Here is a 24,986-nt window from a genome sequence, read left to right on the forward strand (position 1 = left end):
TAAGTTGCTTAAGGTGATTAATGGCATTATTAATATTTTTGTAATAGTGGTGATGGTTACATACTGTGTATACGGGACACATTTTAGCTAAAATGTGTAACTCAACGTTTGTAACAATAATTAGCATTTTTGTAATTTCAAGCTTCTATATTTTGATAAACCTCAAGACAAGTGGTTGCCAACAACAGTAAGCGATAGCCAGCAACATTTAGTTGATTTGTAGTGGCAATTGGCAAATTATTAATGTTGTTGGTCCCAAATGTGGATGGCAGTCCAATTAGGGAAGAAGTCACACTATAGGATAGAATAGAGAAAAATTATGTATTGTCCAAATTGTGGACTATGTCAATCCAACCCAAGAGCCGTTCCAAATGGGTTGGATCCAATTCGATTGGAACTACTAAATTACACATTTTTAACATTTAATCTAAACTGCAAATAGTTTTTAAAATAAGAGAATATTAGGTATCGTTTACATCTCGGCCTTTTAGAACTAAATGACATATCATACCATTTTTCTTCTTGAAAATAGGTGACAGACTACATGAACGGTCTTGTAATGTTTCATACCAAAGGCATTGGTTAGAACAAAAGATGAGATACGAATTGATAAATGACTCAATTTATATTATAAGATGAGTAATTATTAGTTCACTTAACATACGTTAGTGCCCACACCATACACAATTTATTTCTTGAACTAAAATGCGTGTACATTGTAGGTAATAGATAGTGTTTAATAGACACTGCCCTTTATAAGATAGAATATGATAGATTTTTAAAGCATTGTGAGAAGACGTGACTTTGCAAAATGACAATTAGCTTAGTTCGTTGACAATGATAATTTCAAGTTATTCTGTTCTTCAAGGACTCACGAGAGTACCTTGTAGCCAACGTTGGCAGGAGGCTATCAATCCCTGGAACAGATTATACAAACCAATATTTATGAAAGTTTGTGCAAAAAGAATTTTTTCAGAAATGTTAAATATATTGGTGCATGTCTCATTCGCAACTACCTATGTAAATTCCCAATTACAAAACTACTCGGATGCTAAAGGTGGTGCAATGCAATGAAGTCCCATGTGTGAAGCACAGGGTTGAAGAATGACTCTCAAAAACAGAGCTACAAAACACTTTATTTAAATGAGAAGCAGCAATAACCATGGATTTAAGTGGAACTTAGATTTGGGTTTTTATGGTGGACCAAAATTTAGTTGATCTGATACTAGGTTGGAATTGGCCCAATACATTAAAGAACGTTTGGATAGGGACCAACGAAATGTAGTGTTGAAATTACTGTTTCCATATGCCGGGACATACATACAACCACCTAACTAGAAACCTTATGAAATCAAAATCATTTTCTTTGAACGGGCACTATCTCTAGGGAAATGCTGTTAAACCATAAATGAAAAAAGAGTTTACTACTGCTAATGAAAAAAAAGAAAAGAAAAGAAAAAGTAACTGATGTATACAATATTCTCACTACACTGCACAAGCTCTACGATACAAGATTTGGGTTTTTATGGTGGCCCAAAATTTAGTTGATCTGATAGTAGGTTGGAATTGGCCCAATACATTAACGAACGTCTGGAATCTTTGGATAGGGACCAAGGAAATGTAGTGTTGAAATCAAAATCATTTCTTTGAACAGGCACTATCTCTAGGGAAATGCTGTTACACCAATCTGGTTCTCATTGCCCAAATCTCTAAAGTCATAAATGAAAAAAAGAGTTTACCACTGCTAATGAAAAAAAAAAAAGAAAAAAGTAACTGGTGTATACAAAATTCTCACTACACTTCACAAGCTCAACAACCTCTGTACGAACTCCTCAGATGCAAAAGGATTGTATAACAATTACAAATCAACTTCAAGGCATAAATCCTTCATGAACCAAGCTAACAGGACCAACAGCAATTGAATATACATTAGCTGCACTAGCCATTTAGGCTTTTTTGATTATTTGATTACTGGTCCACACAAAGTGCACACACAAACAATTTTAATGTACTAACAACCTGCTTCTAAAGCCAAATCGTTGACTTGACCTTTAGCAAACTGGTTGATTCAAGAATATTAAGATTCCGGCATGTCTTTCAGCTGCAATATTTTATCTTTGGTTGTTGATGATCATAAAGCTGAAATTTGAAAGAAATATTGGTTATACAAATAAAATTTTCCTCTTAACAAAAGCAATCTACATACTTTTGAAATCACGTCCCTATAATGACAAACTTGATAACATTCAAACACAAAAGAACATGGAAACAGGTATTTACAGATATAGATAAAGCCAGTTGATTCCTATCCATATGTCACTGCTTGACATTGTTTCTTCTTGACATCCGTGATATGCTAGATTCAGGATGTTGATTGGAGCCTCATCTATAAGCCTTTTTGTGTCCATGACTTTGTTAAAAAGGACAATGCTTCCGGGAGGAGAGAAACAGAGCTTTGTTGTTTTGATATATAGAACTTTTCCGTTCTGCATATGGGGCCTTTTCAATTAGCTATCTCGCACCAACATGTAAGACATGGCTATATGAGGTGCATCATTGCTTAATGATTTTCACCAGCATAAGCTACACTTCTCCAATATGTTTAGACTGCATAGGTTGAACAAAGAAGGTTGTAGCTTTGGGACAAAGGGAAGAAAATACAAAAGCAAAGCCTGAGAAATAAAAAATTTCAACAGGTTTATTATGGAAAATCAAACGAAATATTTTACTTTGACATGAAAATTATTTTTTTTTTGATAAGTAATCCGGAAGCTTTTATAAATAAAGGAAAGAAAGTCATACAAGGAGTTCATGATAATGAACAATAAGAAAAAACTACTAGGAAACAAAGTTAAGGGAGGGCAAAAACTCAGCGAGAGAAGAGCAATTAGAAAACCCTCAACAACGAGACCACTCTAAGAAACTACGCTGGCATAATAGATTCAACTCAACCAAGGTCTTCTCTTTGTCTTCAAAGGAACGACGATTTCGTTCCAACCACACAGTCCACATTAGGCACCCTGGAACCAAATTCCATATGTCCGACTTATCCTTTCCATGCCACTGATGCCAACAAGGAATCAACTCTGCCACCGACCCTGGCATAACCCAAAGAATCCCAAAGGTCTGAAGCATACAAGACCAAAGAGAATGGGTAACAGGACAATGCAAAAGAAGATGGTTAACCGACTCCCCATCCTTGCAACACAAGCAACACCTATTAGCCAAGGGCCGACCCTTAAGCATAAGGTTGTCCAAGGTGAGGATCCGACCATGAGCAGCAGACCACAGAAAGAAAGCCACGCGCTTGGGGATCTTCGGTTTCCAAACCCCCTTCCAAGGAAGCCAAGAATTCGAAGCACCTCGGATCGCGAGGTAGTAAGACCGAGTGTCAAACATACCATCCCCTTTAAGCCGCCAGTAAAGGGTATCTCTCCTACTCCCCTGTGGAATGCGGGATTGGATAAGCCGGAGTAGAGAATACGAAGCAGCCAACTCCCAATCTTCAAACGCTCTATAAAACGTTAAATTCCATACTCTAACAGTACCCCCTTCTAGAATCCATAAAACCTCAAAGATACAGGCATCCTTAACCGCTGAACACACATAAAGCTCAGGATAGAGAACTTTTAGGGTATCGTCACCAATCCACCTATCATGCCAAAAACGAATACGAGTTCCTTGCCCCACTACAAAAGAAAGATGCTTAGAAAAGTCCTCCCAACCTTCGTTAATGCTTCTCCAAAGGCCGCACCCATGGGACCTCCTGCAGTCTCTAGTCCTCCACCCCCTTTGATCCTCGCCATATTTTGAAGAGATAACCCGACGCCACAAGTGGGTATCTTCATGGCCATATCTCCACAGCCACTTCCCTAATAAAGCTTGATTAAACGAAACCACCTTTCTTAACCCCAATCCACCCATCTCAACGGGTAAACACACCTTATCCCAAGCCACCAAAGGATATTTAAAACCCCCCTCAGAAGACCCCCAAAGGAAATTCCTCTGAATACTTTCCAATCTAGTCGCCACTGCTTTAGGAATAGTAAAGAGAGATAGAAAGTATGTCGGGAGACTTGAGAGAGTACTCTTAAGTAACATGAGCCTACCACCCTTCGATAAATAGAGACGCTTCCACCCAGAGAGCCTCTTCTCCATCTTTTCCAAAATAGGATTCCAGATCAAGGGAGACTTAAAAGAAGATCCCAAAGGCATCCCCAAATATTTCATAGGCAAACTGCCTACTCTACACTGAAGCACATTAGCCAAAGCATCTAGATTATTCACCTCCCCAACGGGGACAATCTCGTTTTTCCCAACATTGACCTTCAAACCCGTAAACGCCTGAAAACAAGACAACACCATCCTAATAGACAGCAGCTGCTCCCTTGAGGCCTCACAGAATATGATGGTGTCATCCGCAAATAAAAGATGGGAAATACTCACCCCAGCAGAGTTCACAGCTCCCACCTGAAATCCCCGAATAAGATTACACTCCTCTGTCTTCTTCAAAAGTCTACTTAAAACCTCCATTATCAAAAGAAACAATAACGGAGATAGGGGATCCCCTTGTCTCAACCCACGGGAGCTACCAAAAAAACCTTTAGGGGACCCATTTACTAGGACAGAGAAACGGACAGACGAAATGCAAGCCTTGATCCACCCCCTCCATTTCACCCTAAAACCCATCCGGCCCAACAAATAAAACAGGGCCTCCCAGTTCACATGATCATAGGCTTTCTCAATGTCCAGCTTGCAAACCACACCCAAAACTCTGCTCTTCAACCTACTATCCAAGCATTCATTTGCAACAAGCACTGAATCCAGAATCTGCCTTCCGCCAACAAACGAATTCTGAGTCTCAGAGATGAGATTATCCAAAACCCTCCGCATCCTATTAGCCAACACCTTGGATAACAGCTTATAAACACTACCCACCAAACTAATGGGGCGAAAGTCTTTAATATTAACGGCACTACACTTCTTAGGAATTAAAGTGAGAAACGAAGCATTCAAAGACCGTTCAAACGAAGAATGTCTATAGAAATCTTCAAAAAATTCCATTACATCCCTTTCCACGACACTCCAACATTTCTGAAAAAAGGCCAAGGTGAAGCCATCAGGACCAGGGGCTTTATCCCCCTCCATCTCCTTTAATACCTGGAAGACTTCCTCCTTCGAAAACTCCTTCTCTAATAACACCCGATCATCCTCTTCAATACTAGCAAACTCTAACCCATCCATAGAAGGACGCCCCACCTCAGTTTCCTTATACAACTCTTGGTAAAAAAGGACTATTTGAGAGCGTACATCGTGCTCATCCTCATAAAGAATACCATTCACCTCCATCCTTTTAATCTGATTAGCGTTTCTATGGGAGTTTGCTACTCTATGAAAAAACCGAGTATTATTATCTCCCTCTTTCACAAATAAGGCTCTAGACTTTTGCCTCCAAGATGTCTCCTCAAGAGAAGCCAGATGCTCTATGTCTCCTTTGAGTTGAATGCGCCAACTCTGATCCTCATTTGAGAGACCCACTAGCTCCTCTCTCACATCTAACCCCATCAGCTCAGTTAGCTTATTCTTCTTTCTAAAAGCCAAATCACCAAATTCCTCTCTGTTCCACTTTTTTAGGTCTGCTTTTAGAGCCTTCAATTTTTGGGCCAAGATGAAACTTGGAGAACCCTCAAAACTGTAGCCATCCCACCACTGCTTAACTCTATCCACAAAACCCTCATCCTTTAACCACATGTTCTCAAATTTAAAGGCACTACGACCACGCCAAACAACACCAGCAAACTTCTCTTCTATTTCCTTATTATAGTCTAAAGCTCAAACCCATCGCAAGATCAATATGGTGTTTTGATTTTTCACCCACAAATTCTAGCAAATTCTCAATTAGTACACCACCATACTGAATATCGTAGTAAATTTCTGTGTGTGCTGGACATAACCATTATAGCATGGTAGCATTATATTTAATTGATGCCAGAGGTTTAGCAAAATTCCAAACAGTGCGTGACTGAGATAAAATCAGCAATTGAAAAACAACAATATGGAAAATGTAAGCTTTGACCAGACCTCTTAATCCCCAGTAACTTCCAATTTGTTGACTATGATTTAAAACTTAGATAACCACATGGTGGAATGATGTTGAGCTATTTTATTGGAATCATATAGAACTACATAATGAGGATTACACACACAAATATACCTCCTAGATAACTTAAAAAGTCTAAAAGAAACGCACCTTAATTATGAGAAGTTAAAAACAAAGGAAAGAAAAATGCAAACCTTCAGTGTAATAACCCTGATGTTGAGGAGAAAATAGATGACATTAAGGCCTTAATATATGAAATCTGAGGTCAAAAGATGTTCATCACTATAAAACTCAACACTATAGCGCACTACACCATTCTCCGTGCTTATAACTTCAAAAACTCACTGGCTACTAGATTGATGAGCTTCTTCTGTGATCTGAATCATTAGTGACAACCATACCCAACAGATTAATGTAGAGAAAGCTATAAGAAACTAAATAGTTACATGCCAAACAGAGAACCTATAAAGCCAGCAGAGGAATAATGAAGGACTAATTCAAGAAAATTTGGTCATTGGCAATATTAGTAAGTAAAGAGGAAAAACTTACTTCCCTTGGCAGTTCAAAATCCATGCTCGCATCCCCAAGCACTCACCGAACATCCTTTCTCTGTCCTCAGAGGCCTATTGCAAAGCAAGGAATGTTTTCTAGTGGCTGGAATTAGGGCTTATTCAGGGTAACAAGCATCATCAGAAGTAAGAAGTTTGCAAAGAAGGCATAACTTTTTTAATGATTAGAATTATACTACTATTAATCACAATGGATATCAGTGTAATGATCTAAAGTGAATATATATATATATATATATAGTAGCCTAACCTTAATTTCAAGGGTCTATGACATGTTATGATGAATTTCAAAGTCTATGCAACAAACAAGGGATGAGCATCATAGGCAATCAAAGTAGTAGTCATTATGATTTTTTTTTTTTTTTCTAAATAAAGAAATGCGACTACTAGGACAGACTCCAGAAGCAGAGGGCCAATTTCTACAGCAAACTTTACTACTATGCCTTGCAACGTATTTAACTCATAAGCAATATGAGGAGCATAAAGATAATCCAGAAAATATAAACCTAATTCCTACAACAACACAGAGCTACCAAAGACTATTCAAATGAGAAGCAGAAATAAGTATGGATTTGACAATCAAACAGACAAAATGGAAGTTAAAGGAAAAATATACCATATAATATATTTGGGAGGCAACATCTTTCTTGATTTCCTTTGTGAGTGGTGGTGTCAAGATCATGTTCATTTCCTTCCTCAACTGAATTCTTGACATCCTTGATGGGGTTTCCTCTTTGAGATTGATCTTATCTTCCTTGTCCGTCAGAAATAATCTGCCCACAAGGTATATGTTAATCTGTTGGTCGAATGCTATTTGTAACACGTAGAGGACTTTGTCTAATATCTGAAAACATGAATGACAAACAGAAGAAGATTGTTTTGAGATTTAAACATAGACTACACAAGGAGATGAGCTAGAGATGACAATTGTCGATGATTTTAGGAGTTGTAGCGGCAAAAGCTTTTTAGGGTACTCCAAATTTCCTACAGAGATGAATACTGTTTAACACAAGTTTCAAACGTATAAATTATAATTTTCTAGCAAATTCTTCTTGATATCAAATAGTCCAGTCCTTTCAAAACTAGGGAACTTAAAAACTCCAATTTTAAATCCATAAAAAAAAAAAAAACAAAAGAAAAACCAATAAAATGGTAAACAAGTTACATTACCTCATAAACCAAAAACGCCACTCTTGAGCTATGTCTACTCCCATTAAATAAAACTGGTGTAGATACAAATGAAAATTTAATAAACAGATATACTGGAGCAGTTTGCAATGAAAAGTTGTCTTTACTTAGAAAATATACAATGCTTCAAGTTATAATTAATTTCTTCCAAACGAATCAATATGAGATTACATCCCAGCTTTAAGGAACATTCTTTCATTAGATAGAAAATATATCAGGCTAAGCTAAAGTGCTTTTGAAGGCTAATTAAACAGTGCTAAACAACCAATAATAATTAAATCAGATACCTTGCATTGATGTAAGGAAGAAACTTTTCTGTTTAAGCAATATCTTCATTTTAGATTTTAGCCACAGGCCAAATAAATCAGACTTGTACTCTTGATATGGTTTCCAACATCTTGAAGGAAATAAACCAAGCTGTGGAGGAAACTCCTTGAGTGAGACAGATGGAAATAAGAAAGCAAGGAAGTCACAACAAACCAATAAAGAATTTGATTTACTACCAAGAATGTTGTTCTATGATTGTTACTTGATCAAACCTTTTGTAATGTCTTCATATCTACTGCTGGTTGCTTCCCCAACTTTGCACTCATCCATGCCATGAAACACATTTGCCTCTGAGACAAAGAAAACGCACAAAATATTGACATAAGACTAGATGAATGAAAAAGGGATTGAGTGATGGGTTTGGGCTATGGGTGCTTCCCTCTTTTATCTTAAACTTGTTGAATGAAAAAAGGATTCAAGCATTCAAATTGTAGATGGCAGGCTGAGTAAAGGTGTTATTTGAAAATTAAACTTGTTTCTTTTCATATGTAACCAAATCAAATGGACTATTAAAGAAAACAAGATCAAAGGTTAAGCTTGTTTGCAGCATCTTTGAAGTGATAATAACAAGATCATATGTAACCAAATCAAATGGGCTTTTGAACCATTTTTTTTTTATAAGTAATGGGGCTTTTGTACATGAAGCCTTTCGCCTGATGTTAAGATTAAATCAAACCAAATGAGGAAAGAAGAAGATGAAGAAGAAGGTGTTACCCATGACTGGATCAGAATTGCAATGCCAAATCTGAACTTGTAGCTAAAATATGAACACCGAAAAGGGGGAATTTCTTGTCTTTTACATAGGAATAGGATTGAACTGTTGGTGTCAGTGTTTTTGAGATTTTGTCATTTTCTTCTATGTCGTCGACATCTGCCCATGGCCAGTTCCAAGGACTCTACATGCCCAAAAGAAAACCATTTGGGTATTTTGTGTTCTGTTTGTTAATAAGCAGACTTGCATTTGGAGTTCTTTCTTCAGCAATGGGTAGAGCTGGGCCGGCCCGCCCCATTTTTACCTGGCCCTTGGCCTCAATGGGTCGGGCCAAATGGAACTTGATCAAGCTTTGCATGTGAGGTAGGAATTAAAACCTGGATCAAATATAACTAATACTAAAAAAAAAAAAATTCCCTATTTTGCCAAAGGCATTAAATTCTCTAAATGCTTAAAATGTTGATAAGGGATGCCAAAATAACCTCACAAAAAAAAAAAAAAAAAAGCTAAGAGAATGTTTATTACATTATCACCTTGCTAATATACATCTCTCACCTGGTTAACAAAAAAATAAAAAGAAAAGGTAGTGTCCTTCAAAAGGAATTCTAGTAGTAAAGGGTATATGTATATGGCTTTCCAACTGAGTTTCCTTTCTTCACCTCTGCTACACTAATAATATCAGTGTGTCCAACCTTCTTCCACAGAGTAGCAGCCAAACTTACAACATTAACTCCTTCACCAATCACCACCACTTTATCTTTCTCTACTCCTTTTATACTCACAGAGTTCACACCTGCAAAGGAAAAATATATAATTTAAGTCTAGACTTCAACATATTTTATATCTTATTTTTTACTATGTGATCTGACACAATTGAGAATATACTTTAAGATGTTTCCACATCTTAGAAAACTTGATTGACAAAGAAGTTTCAACATCAACAAAATATGGTGACAGAAAATGGCAAAACTTTATACAAATTGCAAATCAAAGTCATATAGATATAAGAATATGGTAAAAATTGCATAACTATGTGTCAATTATCGTAGTTTTGAAACACATGATGAGCTTTATGATTCATATAACACTAACCGTCTACTATAGCTGCAACTTTGAGTGCCTTAGTTTGGCATTTTTCGCTATTCATTTGAACCTTTATCACAATCTTTTGCTGAAAATTAAACCATGAAAGAGATCATGAGAAATTTTTTTTTGTAAATATAAGACCCAAAAAGGAAGAAGAGAACAAAGAAGCAATATATGAATTATGATTGCAAATAATACCGTCATGCTGAAAATTTGATGTTGTTGTAACCAAAAGCTAAGAAAGTATACGATCGCAAATTTTGTCTAATGTGAGGTGAAAGCTTGAATATATGTGTGAAAACACAAAAACTGTTTAGACCCCCAAATAAAATTTACGGCTCGGTTGATTTTACTCTAACTTAAACCAATTGCAAAATAGAGTAAATGCGAGCGTACAAACAATAAAACTACTCTAAGCCATATTCATCAAATATCAACAATAAAATGAAAGCTAAAAGAGTAGGAAAGAAAGATGCAAACACAAGATAACACCGAGACGTGTTATCCAAGAGGAAACCTCAGAACTTGGCGAAAAACCTCTCCGCTGTCCTCCAAGCAGAAAATCGATCCACTAGAGAATAAGTTGGAGTACACGAATAATAAAAGACTCTCCAAGCCTAGTCTACCCTATGTACTTGAACCCTCCAAGCTCCTACTACCAACCGACTTGATGAAGTATTGTCTTCTCTAGCTCTCCGGATCACGCAATTCAGCCTAATTGCATCCACCAAACAAATGGCTTCTTCCAATGCTTCTTAGCGGCACTAAAACCTCACTTTACACTCAAAATGAGTGTGGTAAGTGTTTGGGCTATCAACCTCTCAAGGATTTGGATATGAAGAGATAGGAGTTGAGGAAAACTACAAAGGATTGTGTAGAGGATTGTGAGTATAACAATCTCTAACTCTCAAGAGTTTTTGTCTAGGGTTTTCTCTCTGAAAGGCACTCCTCTCAATATGTGGATAATGATGGTATATATAGTGTGGGTGAAGACATAGTAGAGCAGATATGCCAAAATAGTAAAACAGAATGTTTCGTTGTACTTCGCAGGTAAAGTATCTCGTGGGAAGGCCTTACCCGTGAAATACTCGCGAAAACCAGCTGTCATGACTCTTCACATTCCAGTCATGTGCTGTGCACATGGCTCACTTCGCAGGAAGTCTTCTCGCGAGCTACCCACGAAAACTCATTTGATCTTCAATGTTGTCTTAAGTCTTCACACTCTCTCTCACACACAACCTTCACAATGAAATCCCACATAAAATATAGGGTACATAAGATTGAACAAAATTCTAATCAAATTTGGCACGGAATTAAAGTCAATACAAAATAGTTTTAAATCACAACTTTACAATCTCCCCCTTTGGCTATTCTGTGACAAAACCCTTAAAACATACTCTAGACTTAAACGTGAGTTTGAGAACAGTGGTAAAACTCACTCACACCTAATCTAGAAGGTGTGAAGCACTTGCACGTATACACCTGTATCCTGAAATACTCGCACACAAACAAAACTTTCATTAAGCTTATGACAAGTTGAATACAAGGTACGTATATGAGCAAGTAAAACGCGATCAAGGTAATAAACAATATATAAACTATGAAGCATAACTTGATCAAACATGACCAGTCATTAAAGAATGACTACAATGATCATTTAACTAGTAAATGATCATCCGAGCACGCAATGCAATTAAGAGCAACGCAAAAATCAATTGCATGTCCAATAAACAACTAATGCAAAACACAAGAAGTATTTGCATCAAGTGATGAAATGGATCCTTGATGCAAATACTTTGATGCAATAAGGTCTCATCCTTCTTTACAACTAAGGTTTGATCGGCATATCCTCTTTTAAATCCTCTATCCAAAAGGTAATTTGTAAGCCGATCATACCAAGCTCTAGGTGCTTGTTTCAAACCATAGAATGCCTTCTTCAATCTCAAAACATGATCCGGGTAGTAAGGATCTTGGAAACCTTTGGGTTGTTCAACAAAGACTTCTTCATTAAGGTACCCATTGAGAAAGACACATTTCACATTCATTTGGTAGAGTTTGAAATCCATAATACATGCAATTGACAAAAGGATGCAAATAGACTCAAGTCTAGCAACGGGAGAAAAGGATTCATCAAAGTTTACTCCTTCTACTTGAGTGTAACCTTGAGCCACCAACCGAGACTTATTCCTTATTATCTCACCTTCTTCATTGGTCTTGTTTTTGAAGATCCATTTGGTACCGATGATATGAGCGTCTTTGGGCCTTGGAACAAGTTCCCATACATCATTCCTTAAGAATTGATTCAGTTCTTCATGCATTGAATCCACCCAATTCTCATCTTATAGGGCTTCTTCTACCTTTTTCGGCTCAAATTAAGCAAGGTAACAATGATAAGTCACATGGTTTGCAATAAGTGTGCTTCCCTTCCTAAGATGAAAACCTTTATCTAGAGAACTGATAATGTTACTTTTCAGACGATTCTTAACCACTCTAGATGATGGCTTCTTTGAGGTGGACACTTCATCATTTCGAGAGATAGGTGGATGAACTTTCGGAGGGGTGAGAGGATTTGGTAATCTAGATAATGATCTTGTCTCCACTCTAGAATTCACGGGGGTTGATTCTCTTTCCGTTGTACCGTTTTCCACTTCAACATCTTGGGCTTTAATCCCAACAGTAGTTTCTTTGGAGCTTGTTCCTTCCCCACTATCCTCAATATCTACTTTTGTTATGGCATCATCAATGAACACATTGATGGATTCCATCACCGTCTTTGTTCTCTTGTTGAAAACTCTATATGCCCGGCTAGTGGTTGAGTATCCGAGAAAGATACCTTCATCACTTTTTGCATCGAATTTTTCAAGGTTCTCCCAATCATTTAGAATGTAGCACTTGCTCCCAAAGACTCGGAAGTACTTCACTTTTGGCTTCTTCCCATTTCAAATTTAATATGCGGTCTTCTTTGTTCTCTCTCGGAAGAATATTCTATTGCCAATGTGACATGAGGTGTTCACGGCTTCTCTTCAAAATTTTTGAGGAATTTGCTTGTTGAGCAACATAACTCTTGCCATTTCTTGAATCACCCAGTTCTTCCTTTCCACCACTTCATTTTGTTGAGGAGTTTTAGGAGCTGAAAACTCTTTCTTGATTCCATTCTTCTTGCAAAAAGACTCAAATCTAGCATTCTCAAACTCCTTGCCATGGTCACTTCTTATCTTGACGATTGGTACACCTTTCTCGTTTTGAAGCCTCTTGCAAAGATTCTTCATCTTCTCAAATGCTTCTGATTTCTCTCTAAGAAATTTCACCCAAGTATATCTTGAGAAATCATCGACAATGACCATAATATACCGTTTTCCTCCTAGGCTTTCGATTCTTGTGGGCCCCATTAAATCAATATGGAGAAGCTCTAAACAACGTGATGTAGAAATCACATTCACCTTTTGATGGTTCGCCTTTGTTTGTTTCCCCATTTGACAAGCGCCACAAATAGTCTTCTCCACCTTTCCAAATTTTGGGAGCCCCACGACGGCTTAGAGTTTGGACACTTTTGCTACTTGTTTGAAGTTTGCATGGCCAAATCTTTGATGCCAAAGTTCCTACAAATCAACTCGGGCACTCCTACAAAAGATGTTTGGTGTAGCAACTACTCCATAGCAATGTTGGTAGTCCTATTTCCCTCCAAGACTTGAATCCCTACTTCATTGATGATCACACACCCCTTCTTTGAGAATTGAACAAGAAAGTCCTCATCACATATTTGAGTGATGCTCAAGAGATTCGCCTTAAGCCCTTTGATATATAGAACATCTTTCAATAAAGGTAGCCCCAGTATCTCAATAGTCCCTTTGCTAAGAATTTGAGCATGGCTTCCATCCCCAAATGTCACATAATCACAAACCTTCTCTTTGAGAGACTTAAAAAATGATTTATCTCTTGTCATATGGCGTGAACATCCACTATCAAGATACTATAAACAAGAATTGAATACTTTCAAAGAGGTGTGCACAAACAAGCAAGCATGGGATAAACACTCTTGACCTTTAAAAAGAAAATCATCTTCATTTTCTATTCTCTTACTAGATTGAATTCTCTTTTTAAGATAATCAACCTTGTCACACAATATTCTATTTCTTCTTTTATACTTCTCAATCAAAGAATTTGACTCACATGGGCTATTGTGTGAGACATGGTTCTTGTGTTCAAAATATTTTAGCATGTGAACAAACATTCTAGCATGTTTCTTTGTTTTTAATAACTCTAGGAGTTTATTGTTGGGACAATCTTTAAAAATACTCATAGAGTTATTATCATAAACATTTGAACCACAATTCAACATAGCCTTTTCCATAGCTTCATCCATAGTTACAAGAGGTCTAAGATCACACTAAGGATATAGAAATCTGACAAAGTGTACTCGCTTTGATACCAATTGAATGCTCACTTAGTGTGTAAAAATGCTAGTGAATGTTTAGGTCCCCGATTTCAAAATTACCAACACAAGCTTATACTTAAACAATATATGTGCGGAATGATAAGTACAAGCAATATCTAAATCGGTAAAACATTCTAAACCATAATTAATCACAAACACAGCAACAATTAAAAGGTAAAGAGTAAAAGAAGAGAGATGCAAACACAAAGATGACACCAGAACGTGTTATTGAAGAGGAAACTGAAGAATTTGGCGAAAAACCTCTCCACCGCCCTCCAAGCGGTAAAATGATCTACTAGAAAATCAATTGGGATACGTGAATAGCAATGAACCCTCCAAGCCTAATCTACCCGATGCACCTAAGCTCTCCAAGCTTCTTACTCCAATAATGTTAAGCCTAACTGTGTCTTCTCTAGCTTTCCAGATCCCGCAAAAAGCTCATTGCATCAACCAAAATGAATTGGTCCTCTTTGAACTGCTTCCCAAGCACCAAATGACCTTGTCACAGATATGGGTATGGTGAGGTAAGGATTTGGTTAAGTGTCCTCTCAAGGTTATGTCAATGGAAAGGATGAGAATGGAGGAATTTTTGAAAAACCAAATGTCTAAGATTGTGGATGAGTCAATCTTGGTTTTCTCTAGGGTTTATCTCTCAAAATTCTCTCCAAAAACTCTCTACATTTCGTGGATATAAGGGTATTTATAGTAGGATATGCAAGGAATGTGAAGAGTCATTTTTTTTGCAAAATAGGGGGTTCTGGTGACTCACTCACGACTGGGACAAGTCGCGAGTTCCAGTCGCGAAATAACTAACTGGCCTGACTGTCCTTTTTTGTCCTATAGTGCTCCAGTTGTCATGACCCTTCAACTTCTTGCATGCTTCACACATATGACATTTTGGTGGGTCACCAGTCACGAGTCACTCGCGAGCTCCAGTCGCGAGTCACTCTTGAGCTTCAGTCACGAGAATGCTCTTGAATGCACATACACTTGAATTCTTCACACTCTCTCACACACAACCCTTACATAGTTCCAACCTAAATACAGGGTATTTAATTACTGAATTATAAGTAAATTTGGCACAGAATAAAAACAACATATGATTAAATAAATTCAACCTTACACACACAATACTTCACTCACACGGCTTGTTGCTTTTTGACACACCCAAAAACTAAGCACCATTTCTATATTTATACTTGTTTTATCTCGGTTAAGAAGCTTCTAGCTTCATTTTTTTAATTACAATAAAATACTATCTTTCTTCAAGCTTCTAGATATTGTACAAAGTTGTGGCTGGAATTTATTTAGCCAAGGAAGTCTCTAGGAAATCCCGGAGAGAGAGAAATTGAGATAAACTCCAGATATTTCTAGAGATGAGAGAGTTAGTGTTGATTTCTAACATGCTGAACATATTTTCTCCGTCCTTTGAGGTCTTTTGTAAAGTGACTAACTTTTTCCTAGTGGCAGGGATTTAGGGCTTATTTAGGTTAACAAACATCATTAGAAACAATAACTATTCAAAGAAAACATACTTTTTTAAATGATTAGAATTATAATACTTTAAATCACAATTAACAACAATGTTAATCGTCTAAAATAAATATATAGTAGCCTAACTTCTATGGAAAGGAGCTATAACATGTTACGAGGAATTTCGAAGTATAGGCATTAAACAAGGGATGAGCATCATGAGCAATACATAAGAAATCAAAGAGTGATAAGAATGACTCTTTATTTTTATTTTTTTAATATAATTATTTTTAAAATTAGGTTCACTAGTAGGACAGACTATTTCTTGTAGCAAAGTGTCAATTATACCGTAAACTTTACTACTAGAAAATATCATTTTAATTCCTATAATTAAACAAAGCTACCAAACACTTTATTTAAATGGGAAGCAGCAAGAACTATGGAATCTGTGAGTTCCAATTAGCTCAACGGGTAAAGTCTTTGATGGTTGAATAAAAGATCTAGGGTTCAATCCCTGCCTACACTAAAAACTGATTGGTGTTTTGGTCTGATGATAAAGAGAGGACGCCACCAAATCGGACGCCATCGAAGTTCAGGGAAAAATATATTTATCCAAAAATAAAAAGTTAAGGGAAAAATGTACCATATATGATATTTTGAGTCGCTTTACTTTCCTCACTTTCCTTTGGTAATGAATGCGTAGAGTTCATGGTTATTTTGTTCCACAGCTAAATCCTTAAAATTCCTCCCATTTCTTCCAACAAACCATAACAGCCTATCTTTTGATGTTTTATCATTGTATTCATCCTTGATCCTATCTTCATCCAAAAATAAAAAGTTAAGGGAAAAATATACCATATATGATATTTTGAGTCGCTTTACCTTCCTCACTTTCCTTTGGTAATGAATGCGTAGAGTTCATGGTTATTTTGTTCCACAGCTAAATCCTTAAAATTCCTCCTATATCTTCCAACAAACCATAACAGCCTATCTTTTGATGTTTTATCATTGTCTTCATCCTTGATCCTATCTTCAAGACAATTAGAAAGCTTCTATGTATGATAATATGGAACAGAGTTTTGCTGGGTTCGCCTCCCCTCCCATTTCAAACTCGAATTTTTTTTTCCATTAAACTTTATTATTAAAAGAATATTGTTATTTGACAAGGTTCGAAAGAAAGTGGAAAACTAGCATCTCGAGTTTTTAAAACTCGAGTTCAATAGCAAATCGAGTTTTCAAAACTCAAGCTCCGGGCTTCTGATTTAGTGATGTGGACAAAAATTCCATGTGGAACTCGAGTCTCTAAGACTTGAGTTCCAGTGGGTACTTACTGCACAACAAGACGAAGAGATCCATGAAGAAGAAGAAAATAAAAGAAGAAGAAGAAGAAGAAGAGATCGTGAGCGCATTGTAGTCTGCAAATCGTGAACTGCACCGTAGATCGACGAAGAAGAAGAGATCGTGAACTGCACCGTAGATTGACGAAGAAGAAGAGATCGTGAACTGCACCCATGGAGATTGTGAACTGCATCGTAGATCGATGATCGGGATGTGCTTGGTGAAGACTGAGTTTGTGTGTGCCATGGGTCTTCTTCTTTGCTGTGGATCTTCTTCTTCTTTCTTTCTTTCTGCTGGGTTTCCTTCTTTCTTCTTTCTTCCTTCTGAGTTTTCTTTCTTTCTGCTGGGTTTTTCTGGGTTTGTAGTTTGCTGTTGCGTGTATTTTGAAATCGAGTGTAAAAGACTCGAGATCTATGTGGCTAAAACATGTCCAAATCAGCAAGTTAGAAGCGAGTTTTTAAAACTTGAGTTTTAAATGGAACTCGAGTTTTTAAAACTCGGATGCTAATTTGCAACTTACTTTCATAGCCGTACTAACTTACTATATTTTATCTCTTCACTGCGTTGGCATGCAAATATCCCCTTTCAAACTCTCACGTTTTCTCCAGTTTTAATATAGGTGAAAGACACTGGCAGGCCAACAATCTAAAGGCTAAAAAAGACCCACGTCATTCTCTCTCTCTCTCTCTCTCTCTCTCTCTCTCATTCTATCTCAATTACAGACCAAGCAAACCCGCTGCCATACTCATACACCCAAGACGTGAAATTCAATTTTTTCTTCTTTATAATTTGTCTTTCTTTCCCTTTCCTTGCTCCAATCTCTCTCCAATATCATCACTGTCAACCGGGTATTAGAGCTAAGACCAGATCTCGCTAGAGAAGAAAGCATCACCCAAATTGAAACAAAATTTTTTGGACAAATTCAAAGAACCCAGAAGAGGTAAAGCAAGAACTCTCTCAAAATTTGTCTCTCTGTCTCCCTCAAAAAGAAACCCCAAGAATAACCTTGCATAACCCATAACAGTAAAATCGAAGAAATTTAAGCCTCATACCAGTACCCATAATCAATCACCCATCCATCAAATATATCACAAAATGAAGTGATAGAAACAAAAAGAGAGAAGAGTAATCATGCAGCAGTGATGAAATCAGTAGCAAGAGGGAGAGACATAGACGTTGGAAATTAGGAATATAAAATCAAAGAAAAATTTGTTGAGCTTCTAAGTATTTGCAGCAGCGATCTTGATGTGCTGGCCACGCGTCTCAGATGGCGTCTCCGGCATTATTTCCGACTACTACTTGCCGTCCTTATCCAATCTTCTGCTCAAATGTTGATATTCAATCCTCTGAGTTAACATTTTCTACATCTTCATGCTATTTTGTTTTGAAAACGAAATGGGTTGGTAACGTAAGGCCTGAACTGGTTCAGCAAATGTTCAAAACTTTCTAAGGGTCAGTAGGTCAATTGAATTAGGACAGGTTAACAGTCTACTTTGGGCTTTAAAACATTTGTCTTACTTATAATTTTTATTTGGTCCAATGAGATTTTGACGCTTTATATGACGTGAGTTGCAATACTTGCAGGTAAATCTGGTCGATTGGCTGAAAATCATGGTTGGAAGCAGACGATCAGAAGAAGTGGTAGACACAAATATTGAAGCCAGACCATCAACAAGAGCCCTTAAACGTGCTCTTTTGAGGTGTGTTGATCCAGATTCCGAGAAAAGACCTAAGATGAGCCAGGTTGTCCGCATGCTTGAATCTGAAGAGTATCCCATACCAAGAGAGGTTAGTTTCTGAATTTTTCTCAATAGCATGAACGATATATTTATATCTTTTTGTAACTTTAGTAATATCAGATTTGATTGCTGGGGCAGTCCTATGTTGAAATCTGCACACATTTTCCAGTGTTTGAGGCTTTTCTTTTTGCATGATCAAACAGACTAGTTCTGTCTTTCTAGTAAGCTGCTTCTTTTCTTTTCTTTTTTTTTAACTTTTTATTTTTACTGTTATTACCCCTCCCCCATCCCTGGCCCCTCCCATGCATTAAATTTTTTTCCCTTTTTTATGTTGAATTGAAGTCATCAAATTCTTTTCAATTATTGTTATAAATTATATTTGACTTAATTTAATGCCATGGAAATTTAATTTCATACTCTAAAAAGAGGAATGATATGTCCACAACATTTTTACAATATTTTTACAACAAATTCTGAGTGGCAGGATGTTACTGGTTGTTATTGTTGGGACAAAAAAGTAATCTTAGTGTTAGGTTCAAATTTGAACCAATAACAACTAATCACCTATGATTTGCTATAAAAATATTGTGGACATATCAACTCTCATCTATAAATCTATGGTTGACAGCCACTCTTCTTTTTGACATTTCAAGTGGCCAAGCTACCTACACCAACCACTTTTATATTCATCTCACATTTTGTTCCCTGCTGCTTTAAATAATTTTACTTTCCTCTGCTCAAGCTCCGATCTGTGAGCTTTAATCTCCGATCCCCGACAAAAACTTTCTCCGATCTGTGAACTTTGATCTCCGATCCTCCGATCTGTGAGCTTTGATCTCCGATCCCCGACAGAAATTTTCTCCGATCTGTGAGCTTTGATCTCCGATTCCCGACATAAATTTTCTCTGATCTGTGAGCACGTAATTGCAAGTAGACCGCACCAGTGCTCTGTCTGCCACTTACAAACACTCCATCCAGTGCTCTGCTTTCTTCTTCCCCAATTTATTTTCCGTTCATGTGTTAATTCTTACTAAGTTGAATAATTTTCTTAATACATATCTTTAGTATTTTTCCGATCGCAAATCGATGGGCACAGAAAACGCCTCCTCATGTTTTCCTCCTTCTTCTACTTCTACGCCTAGATGGACATACAAATACGATGTCTTTCTCAGTTTCAGAGGCTCCGACACCCGCAAAAAATTTACAAGCCATCTGTACGAAGCATTGAAACGGAATGGCATAACCACTTTTAGAGACGATGAAAGTCTCGATCGAGGAGCATTCATTAAACCAGAACTCTTGAAAGCAATAGAAGAATCAAAGATTGCTGTCGTTATTTTCTCTAGAGACTATGCTTCATCGAGTTGGTGCTTGACTGAACTAGCAAAGGTCTACGAGTGCATGGGCAAGAAGAAGCTGATAGTTCTGCCTGTTTTCCATGACGTGGATCTTAGTGATGTGCGCAAACTGAGGGGGACTTTTGAGGATGCCTTTGCAAAACATCTCATTGATAACACTGAGAATGTGCAAACTTGGAAAGATGTTGTGACGGAAGTTGCTAGTATCTCTGGATGGGATTTACGGGATGAGTAATAATTTTTTTTTTTTTTTATACCATTTTTCGCTACTTTCTTTATTTGGCCACATGACAACTTTCATTGTCTCCTGTATATTACAACCTAGGAAAAAATTATAAGCTCCAATTGTACTTTGGTTGAAAAACATTGCATGCATAATGTTAGAAATCAACACTAATTCTCTTGTCTCTATAAATTTTTTGAGTTTCACTCAATTTACTTTTTTCTGGAATTTTCTAGAAACTTCTAGAACTTCTCATACAATCTCTCTCTCTCTAGAAATTTCTCTCTAATTCTAGGCATTTTTCTCTTGATCTCTTTTCGGAATTCTCTCCAAAATAGTTCTCTAGAAGCTTTCTTACACTAGTGAATTTCAGCCACAAATTTATAAAGTGTCTAGAAGGTTGGAGAATGACGTTAATTTAATGCCAATAAATAGGAAGAAGCTAGAAGCTTCAAGTCGGTTTCCTAACTAACATACATCTAGTATAAATAGATGGAATGGTGTGAAGTGAGTGTGTGTCACAAAGCCCCAAGTGAGAGATGTGTGCAGTTGTATGAGGTAAAGTGTGTGCCATAGGTAGCAAGTGTGTAGAGTGAAATAGAGTCAAGAGCTAGTGTGTGTAGGTGTCTAGAAGTGAGGTGTGTGCAAGTGTATTTGGTAAGTAAGTGCCGTGTTTGTAGTGCACCTAGTGTCAGTTTATGGGAGTCAAGCATTCTTGCTTGTAAAGTGTTGTAATTCAAAGAGTCAAGTTTTAAATAAAAGCTCTTTGTTCAGTCTTTTGTTCAACAATCTAGTGTTAGAGTTTCCGCTAACTCAACACATAATTTATACCACATATGAGTTCCTCTTTTGCTACTGAACAAAGCTAAGATTTTACTTTTGATGAATGTTTTATCCCTAAATTAATGTATCTAGCTCCGCCTCATCAAAATTAATGTTTTGCTATATTTTTTGCAGACCTGAATCAACGATTATCGAAAAAATCATTAAGAGGATAAACAATGAGTTGGATCGTGAAGTCCCAAGTGTTTCCGAGCACCTTATTGGAATGGAATCTCGTGTGCAGGAAATGTTGGATTTATGTTTGGGTGAAAGGTTAGATTGTGTCCGTTTTATTGGGATTTGTGGTATAGGTGGAATTGGTAAAACAACTCTTGCTCGAGAAATTTATAATAAAATTTTTCGTGACTTTGAAGCTAGCAGCTTTATTGATAATATTAGAGAGGAATCTAAAAATCAACGTCTAGTTTCTTTACAAAAACAACTTCTTTCTAAGATCCTCATGAGTACCCAAAAATATATATCGAATGTTTATGAGGGAATCAATGTTCTAAGGAAGCGACTTCGCAATAAGAAAGTTCTTATTGTTCTTGATGATGTGAATGAAGAAGAACAACTAAAAGCATTAGCTGGGAAAGATGAATGGTTTGGTTTAGGGAGTATAATCATTGTAACTAGTAGAGATAGGCATTTGTTAAGAAGGCATGGAGTGAAACATATATATGAAGCCAAAGAGTTGAATGACGATGAAGCTTTAGAACTTTTTAGTTGGGAAGCTTTCAAGAAACCTCATCCTGAAGAAAATTATGTGGATTTGACTAAGCATTTTGTGAAGTACGCTGACGGCCTTCCCTTAGCTCTTGAAGTTTTAGGTTCTTTGTTAGTTGGAAAAAGAATAGATGAATGGAAAAGTGCCCTAGAAAAACTAAAAGAGGAACCTGATAACAAAATTTTTAATATTCTTAAAATAAGTTTTGATGGGCTAACAAAAATGCAACAAGAATTATTTTTGGATATTGCATGTTTTTTTAAAGGAGAGTACAAGGATGGCATAATAGATATAGTTCAAAGCTTTGGTTTCTGTCCAGTCTACAATATTGGTTTTCTTGTAGACAAATCTCTCATAACCATTGATGAATATGGAACTTTGTGGATGCATGATTTGCTACAAGAAATGGGTCAAGACATTGTTCGTCGTGAATCCCTTAAAGAGCTTGGTAGACGTAGCAGGTTATGGCGTTATGAGGATGTCCTGCATGTATTGAAAAATAATATTGTAAGTTGACATGTCTAAACTTGAATTTAGAGAAGTATATATATATATATTTTTTTTTTTTTCACATTCTTCTAAGAATTTTTCTAATTTTATTGTTCTTGGTTACTAGGGAACAAAGTTTGTTGAAGGTATAGTCTTAAAGATGCCTACAATTAAAAAGGAACACTTGAGTGTTGAAGCCTTCTCAAACATGACAAATTTGAGATTCCTTAAAATTGGTTATGTGCAACCTCCACAAGACCTCATTAGAGGTCCTATCCAACTTCCACAAGGCCTCAATTATCTTTCTAATGAGTTACGTGTAGTAGATTGGCATGGATATCCTTTAAAATCCTTGCCAACTAGTTTCCAGCCAAACAAACTTGTTGAATTGAGAATGCATTGCAGTGACTTGAAACAACTATGGAAAGGAATTATGGTAAGATTTTCATATACATTGATTTGTATTTTCTGCTTAATCATTAAGGCTTGAGTTTGTCTAATTATTTCTAGTTTTATAATAGGTTTTAAACGAGTTAAAACTCATTGACCTCAGTGACTCTCAAAACTTGATTGAGATCCCGGACCTTAGTGGAGCCCCAAATCTTCAGCAGTTGATTCTCCAACGTTGTACAAGACTATATAAGATACATGCATCTCTTGGAAATCTCAATAGGCTTATTCGATTGGATTTGAATGGTTGTAAATGTCTCGAAAGCCTTCCTCACAAGATCAGCTTGGTAGCTCTTGAATTTTTCAATCTTAGTGGTTGTTCAAAACTGAAGAAGTTTCCAGATATTGTGGAAAATATGTCATGTTTGTCAAAACCTTTTTTGAGTGAGATTGCTATAAAAGATTGCAAAAACCTTTCAAGTCTCCCTATTGCAATTTGTAGTTTGATGTCTCTAAAAACTCTCAATTTATCTGGCTGCTCAAAACTTGATGAATTGCCAAAAAATTTGGGGAAAATCGAAGGTTTGGAGGAGTTAGACTTGAGTGGGACTGCTATAACGAGCCTACCTTCATCCATTATTCATTTAAAAACTCTTAAAGTACTATCTCTCTCTGGATGCGTGGGGCTATCATCTAATAAGCTCACGAGGTTTCCTTTAATGCAACCTAGAAGAAGTCTAGATCCCATAGGCATGCTAGAGCGTTCTTTAATAGGCTTATGCTCTTTGACCAAACTTGACCTAAGTTATTGCAATGTTCAGACAATTCCTAATGATCTTGGGTGCTTGTCATCTTTAAAACGTTTAAATCTAAGGGGAAATAATTTTGTTTGCCTTCCTGAAAGTATCATTCAACTATCTAATCTGAGAGAACTTTTTATTGGTGGTTGCGCTCATCTTCAAATGTTGCCCAAGCTTCCATTAAATATTGAGTATATTGATGCAACAAAGTGTATCTCACTGGAAACATTATCGTTAAGACCAGAATATGATTTCCGGCCGGATTTTCGTCTTCTCAATTGCGACAAATTGATCAAGAATCAAGGCTACAGTGACCTATTTTCAACAATGCTAAGACATTATATCATTAATCCCCAGGTCTGTTTGTCTCTCTCTCCCTCTCTCCCTTTCTCTCACTTGTGAAGTTCTAAGCATCATGAATTGTATGTTTCAGGGTCAACAAGATGGTATTGGTTACCATGTCACGATACCTGGGAGTGAAATTCCAAAATGGTTTAGCCACCAAAATGTAGGGGGTTCAGTGAATCTGCAAGTGCCCTCAGATTTATTAAGTAACAAATTGATGGGAATCGTTGTGTGCGCTGTTTTTGTATTCCGTAAGCATCATCCACTTCACCAACTTCATATTCAAGATTATGGAGATTGGATAGGTACGCATGAGCTTCGATGTTCCTTTGGTGGATCTGGAATAAGCTTGAGCATTATTTTATCCGAGGAATTTGGTAAGATTGAATCGTATCAGCTTTGCCTGCAATATTATCCCTCAACATACTTTCGAGAGGATTGGAAAGAAATATTGAATCAAGTCGACGCTAACGGATTCAGCCAGATTGAAGTTAAATTTGAACCCGAAGGTCCAGGCTTGGAGGTTACAAAATGCGGGGCCCATCTGGTATTTGAGCGAGACATTAAAGACCTAAACCAAACTAAGGCTGGGCCTAGCAACTGCATCATCACTCCCTATGATGAGGATGGTTTTGAAGAATCAGAAAAAGATACAAAAATTAAGCGAAGCAGTGATGACTCTGATAGGGAAGGAGCTGGACCTAGTGGAGAAGCTACCTCTAATGATGAACCACCACACCTAAATCTAATTGAAAATTGGTTTGGGAATTCTGATTGTGAGGAAGAAGAATCTCAATGAAAGTTATAGCTTTTATGAAATCTGCACTGCTGATCAACTTTTCTCTCTGATTTTATTTAAGTCACC

General features: G+C 36.9%; 2 protein-coding genes across 2 annotated transcripts; one reads left to right on the top strand and one right to left on the bottom strand.

Annotated features, from left to right (window-relative positions):
* Positions 1 to 1,995: 1,995 nt before the first annotated feature.
* LOC142630019 (uncharacterized) lies at positions 1,996 to 9,077 on the bottom strand. The gene is made up of 8 exons (XM_075804075.1): positions 8,899 to 9,077; positions 8,145 to 8,474; positions 7,840 to 7,892; positions 7,286 to 7,442; positions 6,650 to 6,723; positions 6,295 to 6,477; positions 2,281 to 2,607; positions 1,996 to 2,139 (listed from the first exon to the last, which is right to left on the bottom strand). The coding sequence occupies exons 3-6, from the start codon at positions 7,881 to 7,883 to the stop codon at positions 6,426 to 6,428; spliced, it is 327 nt and encodes a 108-aa protein (XP_075660190.1). The 5' UTR covers positions 7,884 to 7,892; positions 8,145 to 8,474; positions 8,899 to 9,077; the 3' UTR covers positions 1,996 to 2,139; positions 2,281 to 2,607; positions 6,295 to 6,425.
* A 10,621-nt stretch (positions 9,078 to 19,698) lies between these two features.
* On the top strand, positions 19,699 to 24,986 carry LOC142627567 (TMV resistance protein N-like). The gene is made up of 5 exons (XM_075801442.1): positions 19,699 to 20,556; positions 21,506 to 22,604; positions 22,714 to 23,022; positions 23,108 to 24,133; positions 24,210 to 24,986. The coding sequence occupies exons 1-5, from the start codon at positions 20,054 to 20,056 to the stop codon at positions 24,918 to 24,920; spliced, it is 3,648 nt and encodes a 1,215-aa protein (XP_075657557.1). The 5' UTR covers positions 19,699 to 20,053; the 3' UTR covers positions 24,921 to 24,986.

Source organism: Castanea sativa, chromosome 3 (assembly GCF_040712315.1).
Source record: "Castanea sativa cultivar Marrone di Chiusa Pesio chromosome 3, ASM4071231v1".
Lineage (NCBI taxonomy): Eukaryota > Viridiplantae > Streptophyta > Magnoliopsida > Fagales > Fagaceae > Castanea > Castanea sativa.

Coding starts and splice junctions, on each gene's coding strand:
- LOC142630019 (XM_075804075.1), bottom strand. CDS start 7,883: ATGGGAGTAGACATAGCTCAAGAGTGGCGTTTTTGGTTTATGAG. Junction 7,443..7,839: donor TGGCGTTTTTGGTTTATGAG/GTAATGTAACTT, acceptor CCTTGTGGGCAG/ATTATTTCTGACGGACAAGG. Junction 6,724..7,285: donor CCTCCCAAATATATTATATG/GTATATTTTTCC, acceptor GCTTTGCAATAG/GCCTCTGAGGACAGAGAAAG.
- LOC142627567 (XM_075801442.1), top strand. CDS start 20,054: ATGGGCACAGAAAACGCCTCCTCATGTTTTCCTCCTTCTTCTACTTCT. Junction 20,557..21,505: donor GGATGGGATTTACGGGATGA/GTAATAATTTTT, acceptor TATTTTTTGCAG/ACCTGAATCAACGATTATCG. Junction 23,023..23,107: donor AACTATGGAAAGGAATTATG/GTAAGATTTTCA, acceptor GTTTTATAATAG/GTTTTAAACGAGTTAAAACT.